The following is a 12,350-nucleotide window of genomic DNA, read 5'->3' on the forward strand; positions in this document are numbered from 1 at the left end:
CAAAAATACAAAGTGTGCATATTTTTCAATCCTGAAAAAAAGCAATGTACAGCCTATAAGACTTTTTAATTTTAAGACATACGGTATAAATGGTGGGGTGGGGAAAACAGACGAGGGACAAGCAAATGATGGAGCAAAGCTATGACAGAGAAAGGGTGGTCATGTGCTCAACGTCTAAAAGTCACAGGCAGAAAAACTGGATCATTTTCAAAGACTAGAGGTTAACCAGTAGGGGCAGACTTTGGTCTTTCAAATTTCAGAGGTGCCCTGTGCAAGGCCAAAATTTGGCACCCCCTTAGTTCTTGCCTTCTGCTTAATTCACTATGTCATAGTTGCAATGCCCTGTGATGTGCTGCTCAGTGTGGCAGAACAGTCATGCTGCCCTGAATCCACCTCTGTAACCAGGAGATTTCTACGTCAGAGTCTCCAGTGTCCACAAATCCCCACTGAAAGCTCCACTTCCAATATGCCATCCCTTCCCATTATGAAGCAGTTAGGTGTCCCAAGGCAATTGAGGAGGCAGATTCTGCCTAGCCCTCAGACAACATTTCCCACCATCTGCCTATCTATACTTCCCTACATGGAACACATCCACACCCATTTTTGTTGAATATAAATCCTGCAGAAATGAATTCCTATTGATTCCTTTTTTAAAAAAAGACGCTACGGCTCAACGATGACCAAGTGTCACACTAAGAGGAAAGCAAGTTGCTGCATGTACAGAAATGATGTATTTTGCCTTTTTCTGTTTCTTTTGTTTTGTTTTCTCACCCTTTTCTTCAGCTTTTTTTATTGTTTCTGAACTGTAGTGAACATGTGACCCTGGGAACAAAAAGGCTAAAAACTGAGGACCACCAACAGAAAAAGAAAAAAGAGATACCATAGCTCAAGCTTCTCTGAAGGTCACATGGAAACTCTGTCTTGCATTCCAGCAGTGGGGCAGGTACTTTTTCAGGTTTTAGGGACATGCATTCTGCATGTGTTAGACAGCACTCTCAGCAGCTACTACTTTAAAACTTTTGGGACACTGAAAGCAACTTTTGGGCCAGAAACCTGGCTCCAAGACAGACATGGAGGCAAATGTGATTTATATGGCTCTCTAGCTTGCATAAAGCTGCTAAGTGTTAATTTATCCAAACCCAAAACTCATGAGCAGTTGCTTACCAAGTGCCAATAGCAGTTTAACACCACATCTTTCGCGCAGTGAGAATTCTGAATCTCTAAAATGTGAATATCTTTAGGCTTACATATCCAAGCATTAAAAGCACCACTTTGGTTTGAATTGCAGTCATCAAAAATCCTTGATTCAGAAGTCATAGTGAGGTAATAAAACATGACATTACATAAGATGGCCTGATAAATCAAGGATGCTGTACATACTGCAGTGGAAAAAGAAATACACTGAAAGGGCTTGTATTCTATATAGCATCAAAGAAGTTAGTTGGACTTGACACAAGTTCAAAAAGGGTTCTAGGGATGCAGGAGCATTCAGCTGGCTATCTAAGTAAACTTTATAACAGCAGAGAGACACGTTTTACTGTATTGGTTTCTTAGATTTCAGAAAAATGCTCTTCTTATCAGGTGAGAATCTCATGATCCTGCCAACAAGTATCTTTCATCCTCCAGAAGCTGGAGCTCACTTTGATGTGCAAAGTGTCAACTGCAGGGTGTGTGTGTGTGTTCACCTTTTGGGGGCCCACTTCTGTATTATTGCTTTTTCCAACTGAATAAGAGGCACTTATTGGCAAGAGAGTGTTACATCTGGGAAAACAGGGTCTGTTAGGATCCTGGATGCAACACAGTGACAGGTGCTGGCTTTTCTCTCACTTACAAGGAGAGCTGTTGCCCCAGCAGAGTACAGAAGCTTTTTGATGGCTGGTTCTGCTGTTGACCCACCCCTAGCAGGAACCATCAGTCTCAGAGGGTCATGGTCTGCATCTGCAGCCATTGTGTTCTATACCATAGGGATAATGAAGCATGTATTCAGTGGCTATGTACATGCCATACATTGCCATGATTCTTTGATGTTCCCCAAAGAATCATGGGAGCTGTAGTTTATCCCTTACAGGGCTGCAATTCCCAGCATCCTTACACCAGCAGACTTCATTCTGTTTGCACATACCCCACTTAACACTATATTGAATTCCACCAATAATTTTTATCCACTTCACTCTTATATGTCTACAATATTTACCATGAAATTTAAGAAAAAGAGTTTCAACACTTAGTAATGAAATGCAGTAGGTGGCTGGCCCATGCCATTCCAGATTTTGTTGGACTCAACTACCATTGGTCCCAGTAAGCAGGGCCAATAGTCAGGCATGATGGGAGTTGTCTTGCAACATCTGGAAAGCCAAAGGTATATAAACCTGTTGACACTGAACTGTGATTTCCTAGAAATTGCATGACTCAAGCTTAAAATTAAATTGGATGATTCAACTTTTACTTACTTTAATTTTAAGTTGAATGAATTCTGTGCATTCCAAGTGGACCTGATTTTGCCATAACCTCAAGTTACTGCTATGTGTATTTTGTGCTGTGTAATAAACAGTTCCTTCAAACAAACAAAAAACACATTGCCTGGTGACAGAATGTGGAGTGATCTATGTGAAGCAAGTCAACACCAAACCCAGAATTTAGTTTGGAAACTAATCTGGCTACAGAAATCATTGTAAAGCTTGTTGTATATGATCCCATTTAAAGAATCATTATCGAGACTAGTGTCTTTACATATAAAGCAACTAGAAAGGTGCTGCATGAGTTTAAGTGGAGTTGATTTTTGATAACCTAAAAATAAATTAATCCTGAGCATTATTTCTAGAAAGACAGGTTGAGATAAAAGCAGTATATATTGTTGTGGTGCCAGCTGTCTGAAACACTTACTATCAAACTTCTGGCATATCCTTAGAACAGTGTTGATATTTAAGAAATATGTTATTGTACTTAGGAGATGTAAAATGTCAGTGCTGTAGCATATACCACCACATCACATGAATGCCAAAAGAGACCACATGCAATTTCCTTTGAAAATGCAAATCTGCATACACACATACTTCAACTTCTGTGCTTGGCTTTTAACAAGCAAAAAAATAAAACTGAAGCTCAGCTTTAAAAAAATAAAAAATCCACTAAACTTTATATGCTCTCTCCAACTCCAGATCTCTCTTAACAGCTTTTCAGAATGACAGTTTAAATCAAGAAAATGTCACACATTGTATAGTAACAGCCCTAATCTTTCCTGTAAATTGCTGCTTGTGGTTTTCAAAAACATAGGAAATTGCTGGCAATTGACAATGTGTCGCACTGCAAGGATAACTTGACTTTTGCACATTTAAACAAAACAGTCTTAAATTATTCATGCATATCATTCAACACTTAGGCAATTCTCAGAATCATTGATTTCAGAAACCTTGAGCCTTCCTTTTATACTAGACTCTCTTCTCCTTCTGCACTCAATAAATAAAAGAAATTCAAAACATTTCAGGGCTCACTCATCATATTTATGTGGTCAATTTTACAGCAACCCTAACAATTATAAGAGAGCACAATAAGGGAGGTTTTGTTTAAGTGCCAACCTCAAATGGGAGAAGAGTCTCAAGAAGCAAGCATTTTACAAGTGGGTTTCCACCTGAATTTTAAAGAATACAAAAACCAAAGGCATCTATTGTAGTATCCAACAAAGGCCATTCATCTCATTTTAAATAGGGTTTGAATAGGAGCTGCAGATAATTGTATCACACACACTTTCTTTATCTTAACTGTAAGATATATCTGCAAAATGTGCACTCTCCTTCCTTGGAGGTTTTTGAGCAGAGGTTGAATCTGGCATGTATGCTTTAGCTGAGATTCCTGCATTGCCGGGGGTTATACCAGATGACCCTTGGGGTCCCTTCCAAATCTACAATTCTATGATTCTATAGTACAAAAGTATTTAGGATTGGCTGAAGTATGTTTCGGACAACACTAGACAGAAAGGAAGTAAGGCAGAACTGCATTCAAAAGCAACATCCCTGCTTTGAGTTCTCCCTCTGATGGCATAGGTACCCACAGAGATTTTTCCCAGGAGGTGGGGTGGTAAAAACTGTGAAAGGGTAACTAGCACAAGAGAACAGGTCTATCCTTTCTGGTCAACCTGGTAAAAGACTGGTGATGGGGCATGAACATACCTGGCCTCTGGGAAACTTTCATCCCAGGTCTACTTCTCAGTTGATTCTCAATAGGTAGAACTGCTAAGAGAGGCAGATTTAGGGTAGTGTGACTGGTTTCACCATACTGCGTGTCAAGCCTAGGGAGCACTGCAAGGTGCCACAACTATGATGTAAGTGAATTGAGCAGAATGGAAGGTGACAGGTGGGGTGGCACCAGTGGTGGAGTGGGGGGGGGGGTACAAGGGTGGTTGCCCAGGGTGCAAAATTGTTTGGGGCACAAAATGTCAACACTTGGTGCTGCCTCAATACAGCTGTACACTTCCATTGATGGGTTTCATTGAAAATGGCTTCTCCATGAGAACCAGGAAATGACCTCTACAGACAATGGAATAACTACTCTTTTCTTATCTCTGTGGCTGCAATCTCCTGGGTGACACAGATGCTGTTAGGCAGTTGAATGTGCATGCATATTTCCCTCCCACCCTCCCTCACCTCCACACAGCCCTGGGCACTGGCAACCCATGCTAAATTTTGGCCTTCTGAAGTCCACCCCTGCTGCTATCCAACTACAGATAGATCCTGAACCCAGGTAATGTTTTTCTATCCACCATCGAAACCCTCAGTTCTTTCCCTTGCAGTTGCAGAATGGGATATTGTGGTATAATAAAAGAAAATGAATTTCCTACTTAAAACAATATTGCTGTTTTATGATCCTGTTTTTATGCAATTCTATGAAACCACTGTAAATGTCACCTGGGAAAATACAAAACTATTTTTGGCACCATCTGGAAAGGCTTTCTAATTAAGTCCTCAGGAATGCAGTTGTATAAGTGAAGCATACCTACAAAAAGTTACTTTGAAGCTTGCAGGGAGTGGAGAAAGACTTTGAGGGACTCTTGTTCCATACCATACGGAATCAGTTGAGCCATGGGCTAGACGCACCTCATGTGGCCTCGCCATCTCGCTCACAGTAGCCCCTCCTGAGTTAGCCTCTCCACTAGTTGATATTTTCTAATGCCTAACTGCAGTGTGGGGATGTTTTTTGGAGGGTGGGGTCACTGCTGGGACAGGAAGGGTTAAGCATCCACATCCTGTGTGCAGTAACTGCATGCGGGGAGGGGAGATATGCTGGGGGTGGGGGTGCAATGTGTGTGGGTTTGCGTGTGGTGTAGCACGCCCATTCTTGCTTTGACCTCACTCACCACTAGCCCAGGAGCACCATGGTCTGCAACACTGAAACAGATGCAAGCCAGCATCTCTGATAGTGAGCCTGGTTGAGAATGAAGGCAATGATTGAGATTGGAGGAAATAAGGTGACTTTCGGCTTCTGAAACTCAACCATCTCTTTCCATCACCGCTCTTGGTCCTGCATTGTCTGGTTATACAGTATATATTTCTAGCTCAGCCACTGGTTTAGCCTCACCAGTCTGTTTTGTTTGAAATAATAGTAAAAACATAACCTCACCTCTTCCAAAACTTATTAACTATCAGTGAATAGCAGAGCATTACAAAGCTTTGTTTAAATAAAACCTAGCATGCTGGTCTGTTCTGTTCCACTGAGGAGCCTACAGGGCAAGGCAGCAAGGGACGTCGGCTACTGCAGCACCACGGACAGTTCCTAGTGAGTCACTTGCTCTGACTAGATCAGAATTGTAGAGGCCTTTTGAGACATAAACATATTAACACCTTTCCCACTTTGAAGTTTTCATACCTTATTGCCAAACTACTGACTGAACTCTTGACAACTTCTGGAAACAAGTATAAAATCTCCCCTCAACATTGGATCTTGCCAAAAAAGTTTATATTTTCAATACAAAACAAAAATCATGCAAAATTGTCTGAAATGGAAAAAAGTGAATATAATAAAGAACATCTGAAAGAAAAGCTAACTCAGATATCTTGGAGACTTTTGCTCCAAAATAAAATTAATAATCAAAACTGTGGTGTAATAAAAGAAAATGAAGTTTCACTTTGAAAGTCTACCTTGAAAAAAACAGTTACAGATAGGTAGCCGTGTTGGTCTGCCATAGTCAAAACAAAATTTTTTTCCCCTTCCAGTAGCACCTTAAAGACCAACTAAGTTAGTTCTTGCATGCACACTTCTTCAGATACCTTCAGATACTAAATGCAAGAACCTGGGCATTATACCCAAGGGTCTTAGAATTAAGAACCCTCTACAATCCACGTATCCCACTGAATATGAAAAAAACAGACTTAAAAACACACAATGCTGTAGAAAAAAATGATCAGACTAACTTCAGGACCAGAAATACAAATACACCAAAACAACATCTGGATGTTATTTAGGTATGATGATTAAAATAGTCAGAAAACCCAGAATGAACTTTATTACCATGAAATACTATAGGGCTTGTGGGGTCTATGATGTAGCAGAAAGATTAGGAGAAACCACATGAGCAGAAGAAAAGAAACAGAGGACCCACCAGGTCAGCTGACATCGTGTGTGTAAGAAACTTGCATAGATATTTTAATGCTTTAGACACCGCTTAGAACAAGTTCTTCGCTGTTACTATGCCATGTACTTGCTGATTTCATTAAATATATACACATTTACTTTTTTATTATAATTCTTCTGTGCCAACCCACCCTGCCCACCCACTCCCATGCTACTGAATAGGTGACAGAATAATTCTTGGGATTTATATTAATATTTCCTTTTGAGTTTATTATTAACTTAAAAATACTACTGTATTTCCTTTATTGGGCATTCTCAGAGGCCTATTCAAACTACTGAGCTGATGGGAGATGGTTTGGATTTTGTAAAAAAAGCTTTGGGGGTGGGGTCCCTGTACCCCGAGCAGTTACACATTCTGAAAGTAAAAGATACTGCTGTTAACTCTCCAGGAAACCAAAATAACATGTAGGCTCTCATCTGTGATTTTTATTTAATATCGTGAAATAGAAATAGAATTATAGTCATGAAATAGCATTAGGCTGTTTTTGCATAATGGTGCTCCAAACAGCTGTTGGTACTTGTTTTCATGCTGTTATGTGTTAAAATGCCACACTATTTAAAATGTTACTTATATATTTAAAACAGTTTTAGCCCACTCTTATTTGCAAAATGCAATTCCAGAGCGACCAATAACCAGTGCTATTTTTCTAGGAAAAAAAGGTGCCGGAACTCACAATGAACACCTCTCTCATAATGCAATGGCACCCACCTGAGAGGTGCCAGAACTGAGTTCCCTTGAGTTCCAGCTGAAAAGAAAGCCCTGATAGTAACTAATATGTTTCCCATGTCCAGCTGCACTCAGTGATCACCCTCTACAAGAAAAAAATAGGTGAGGCAGCCCAAACATTTACTATAACAGACAGACTGGCAAATGATCAGCAAAGCAACCCAATGATGTCTGATGGTTTTGTTTTGTTTTCAAAAAATAATATTCCTTCTGTTATGTTATTATCAAAACATCATTGTCCTAACCTCCCCAAAACCAGGATTTACATGGAACCTACCTTAGAAAGCCCACCTACTTCCAAATAGAAGCAGATAATGAAAACATTCCATGTGACCCAGATAGCAGTCCATACCGAGTACTAGGGTGGAGAAAAAGAGAAAAAGAGAAGATGAAAACACTGTACACAAGGTGTAGATCAATAATATAAAAAGATCAATAGGTACAGCACTTCTGGGAACCATGAGCAGGAGATTTCTCTTGGCAGAAAGCCCCTAGAACTGTAGCCAATTGCAAATCCAATATTCTTTCCTTCTGTAACGAAACACAAGGAAAAGCTAGATTTATTATTTATGGTGCTAGATTAACCTATTGACACCAGTAAATTCCAAAACGTTGAGTGATTTACAGTTTTTGTATTCTACCATTTCATCTTCACAATGTATCTATACTTAGAAATGCACTGAAATAATCACAATACAGTCAAACCTCAGGTCCCGAATGCCTCTGTTTTAGAATGTTTCAGCTCCCAAAAGCTGAAAACCCGGAAGTAGATGCTCTGGTTTTTGAAAGTTTTTCAGAAGCCGAACATCCAACACGGCTTCTGCTTGAGTGCAGGAAGCTCCTGTAACCAATCAGAAGCCACACCTCGGTTGTCAAACATTTCAGAAGCTGAATAGGCTTCTGGAAAGGATTACATTCAACAACTGAGGTTTGATTGTATAGCCTTATTCTGCTAAATGGCCTGAAAAGTTGGGAATCAGATGCTGGGATAAATTTTGCTAAAGAATTGCCAGCATTAGATTACACTAACTTCAAATCACATGGAGAACATATGTGCAGATATAAAAGTGCAAATAAAAAAAGGGGGGAGCCTGTATTTTGGTTGGTTGTACCTTTTATATCCTACCATATCATGAGTGCTTATTATAGCAAGGCACATACACATGCATCCATACATATATGCCTGAAGGCTGGAGGGAGGAAGTTAAAGGTGGGAAAAAATGCTTGGTAGAAGTGAGGGATGCTACACTTGGAAGCACAAAAACTATCATTGGAAAACACAGGCTGCACTTAGATATCTAAATGTGCTTTTGATCTTATTTTGTGCTGGTTTGCAAAATTCAAAGTTAATTTGCAGGACAGAAAGCATTGTCAATGGAAAATCTTTGTTGTATAATAGGAATGGTTTGGAGAAAACAATCCAAATGTACTAGTTCTGAAGCAGTGAAGCAAGGTCAAAAAAACACCCAAATGCATAATGTAATGAAATGATAGCTTCATGGTGCTCACTGATCACATCCTCTGCACATTCAAGTGAAGCTGTGAACCAAATCAACATACAGTTGGGGACTTTACCCCCCCCCCCAAAAAAAAGCATAGCGACTCTGTGTGCATTTAGGAATCTGTTCACAAGCCAGATGAAAGCTCAATGGCTTGAGCTTGCAGCCAAGAGGTGCAATCCCACTCCACCCTCCACATGTGATGATAGACATTTAAAAAGTAGTGGGTGGATTTAGCCTTGTTAAAAGGAAAATGGACCCCTGACCATTAAGTCCACTCATGGACGACTCTGGGGTTGCGGTGCTCATATCGCTTTATTGGCAAAGGGAGCCAGTGTACAGTTTCCAGGTCATGTGGCCAGCATGACTAAGCTGCTTCTGGCGAACCAGAGCAGCGCACAGAAACGCCATTTACCTTCCCGCTGGAGCAGTACTTATTTATTTACTTGCACTTCGTGCTTTCAAACTACTAGATTGGCAGGAGCTGGGACCAAGCAATGGGAGCTCACCCCATTGCGGGGATTAGAACCGCCAACCTTCTGATCGCCAAGCCCTAGGCTCTTGGTTTAACCCACAGCCCCACCCGTGTCCCAATAGCCTTGTTAGACCCATCAAAATCCAGTTCTATACATAATTTCACCTGTTGCTGTAGCGAAATCACCTCTGAGACAAGGCAATGAAACAATGTAAATGCCCTGAAGTTCAATAAATATCTGATAGGAAATCAAGAACTCATATAGCGGGACTATGTCAATTGTAGACTATGCAGGAAGCATCAGAGTGTGTGGAATTCTGTGGAGCAGCTGATAAGAAATCTATCCAGTCACACTGTCTTTGTAGCTGTTCAATCAGTCGTTGCCTTCAGCAAAGCACCAAGAATGCCAGCTCAAGGCTCTTGCACCTTCAAAATGCCTTTTACAATAATCCCTGACCCAGTCCAGCTCGGCTTGTGATTGACCAAGGAAATTACAGAACAAGACAATAGGACAGAAAATTCCTCAAAATCACTTTTTCCACAGAAAAGCTCTGCCTTATCAAACATATTTTTGAAGTCAGTGTGGAATTGCCTTTCTTGTTGCTCTCCGCTGTCCAAGCTGGCTTAAATCCAAGTAATCTGGTTTCACTCCTTGTGCGTATTGCATTTATTACTCTCAAAAGATTTGGTTTCTTTCCCGCCCTAATCTAACTCTTTCTCTGTAGGCATTTATATTACATACATTCTGACTTTGCAAGAGCACACTAGGTAGCATAAAATTATCTATGCAAATATTAAATCCCTCTGTGCTCCCCTGGAGGGAAAACATGTCCTATTTTCATTTCTTGGAGAAACGTGTAAATTGATTTTATTTCATTTCCCCCACCCCCCGGACTATATTTGGCCAATTTTAGCTATGTGAAGCATCACTTCACAGATGTAAAACACCAGCGGTACTAAGAGAAAACTGAGCAAATACACTCTTATCATCCTTAATCAGTAACAGCTTGGGAATCTCCCATGCTATGAGAAAATGTGGAGGGAATATAAAAAAAAATTTGAACTGAAAAGCACTTTCTTGAAACAGCTGAAGCTTTGCCATATATCAGACAAAGAAATTGGGGGGGGGGAGAAGGTAGTTTTGCAAAAGTGTGCTTGTAGGGATAATTATATGGTGTGTGCTTTACATTTTTCATTCACATACACCATGTACCCCAGAGCTGGGCTATGCCTCCCATCATCCCTGATCATTAGCCATACTGGCAGGGGCTGATGGAAGCTGGAGTCCAATAACATCTGGAGGGACTCATGTTAAGCACTAGTGGTATACGCACATGCCAAGGAGCCATGACTGGCCAGCGTTCCCCATGAAGTGTTCATGTCTTTAAAGAACACACATATGGCTCCCAAAATACCGTATATACTCAAATATAAGCCGACCTTTTCAGCATATTTTTTATGCTGAAAAAGCCTGCCTCGGCGTATACTCGAGTGAGGCGAGCAGCTCTGGAGGGACGAGCGGCGAGAAAGGAGCCCTTTCTCACTGCTCGTCCCTCCGCTGCTGCCCGTCTCTCGCAAGGGCAGGCACAGGAGCCGTGGCTGGGAGAGGTGCTGCGCTGTGCCTCTCCCAACCGGGCTCCTATGCCTGCTCTTGCGAGCGGCAGAGGCAGCGGCAGAGGGACGAGTGGCTGCTCCTTCCTCCTCCTCTGCCTTTTCCACTGTCGGAGGCAGTGGAGGGGGAAGCAGCAGCCCAAAAGAAGCCCTTTCACCGGCTCCTTCCTCCTCCTCTGCCTCTGCCGGTGGGTGGTGGAGGATGAGCAAGCAGCCCGAAAGCAGCCCTTTCAGGCTGCTTGTTCTTCTCCTCTGCTGCCGCCACCACCAGGTTTGTGGTGTGGTGAACCGGCTTATACTCAAGTCAATAAGTTTTCCCAGTTTCCCCCCCTAAAATTAGGTGCCTCAGCTTATATTCCGGTCGGCTTGTACTCGAGTATATACGGTACATGAAGCATCCTTAAGTTTTCTATAGCCTTGGTATAAGAAATAGGAACCAGAAATTCAGGTTGACTGGCCCCATTCTGAAGCTGAGTGAATTAATTTGTGGAATTCTGTACCTGCGCAAGTATTATGTCAGCTACTTAACACACTATTCACCAAGACTGTACTTACTACAATATGTCTCTGTATAATGACTTACAGTAATTAGGAAGTCCAAGGGTAAAGCCTTTCCAGTCTTATTTGCACCCATTTCTACCCACTCTGGGGAGGACTGGGCAGTGGCGGGACAGGGGTCAATGGGGTGGGGGGAGGAGAAAGAATGTTGAATTTTATGGCAATGCACAGAAGGCAATTAGGACCATTTCAAATGTTTTCCAGCTGAGAAGGTAAAGTTGATTTTTCAAAAGCACACTCAACCACATGAAAATTATGCTTCCCCCAAAAAACCCCTTAAGGTCCTCAGACAAAGGGCTAGTCTTCATCAAGACTTTCATTCTGAAGGTCTCTGCGGTGTCACCATACTGAAAGAAGTACAGGACTCAAATCATCAATACAGAAATAAACTTTAAAAGCATGTTTTATAAAAATTCTCCAATAGATATCCTTTAAAAAAGAAGTAGTGATCTTTATACCTCAAAAGCCATTACTGATAAAATTACAGAGAGATCCCAAACGCTGACATTTTCAGGGGGAAAGCAATAAGCATTCAACCTTTCCAGCCAGCGAGGGGTCAACGGTATGTGAAGGAAGCTAGTTTTTCAGATGGCTTCAGAATGCTTGATTTCTGGATAGGTTAAGCTGTAGAGATCCCCTGTTCTTTCCTCTTTGTTCCAGTGGAAAACTATGCAGCTGAAAGTTATACATGGCCTGTGCTTAGAATTGTGGAAGTTTACATAATTGATGTAAAAGCCTATGGGCACTCCAGTGTTATTTTTTTTTTTTTTAATTCCTATCTTTCATTGCCTTCAGGCTCAGTCACTAAAGTCTGCAGGAACTCAAAGCAGTCTCACGTGACCTCCAGAACTCAATT

At 41.3% G+C, this 12,350-nt stretch overlaps 1 protein-coding gene across 5 annotated transcripts in view; it reads right to left on the minus strand.

Annotated features, from left to right (window-relative positions):
• Positions 1-12,350, minus strand: part of NKAIN3 (sodium/potassium transporting ATPase interacting 3) — a 203,015-nt gene that overhangs the window by 98,651 nt on the left and 92,014 nt on the right. For 4 of the 5 annotated variants that reach the window (XM_053396046.1, XM_053396047.1, XM_053396044.1 and 1 more), the window contains exon 3: positions 7,629-7,709. The exons of the other annotated variant lie outside the window; for it this stretch is intronic. In XM_053396046.1, the coding sequence (XP_053252021.1) occupies positions 7,629-7,709 (81 nt within the window). The remainder of the gene's footprint in view (positions 1-7,628; positions 7,710-12,350) is intronic. 5 annotated transcript variants of the gene reach the window in all.

The sequence above is a fragment of the Podarcis raffonei genome, chromosome 7 (assembly GCF_027172205.1).
Source record: "Podarcis raffonei isolate rPodRaf1 chromosome 7, rPodRaf1.pri, whole genome shotgun sequence".
NCBI classification, from domain to species: domain Eukaryota; kingdom Metazoa; phylum Chordata; class Lepidosauria; order Squamata; family Lacertidae; genus Podarcis; species Podarcis raffonei.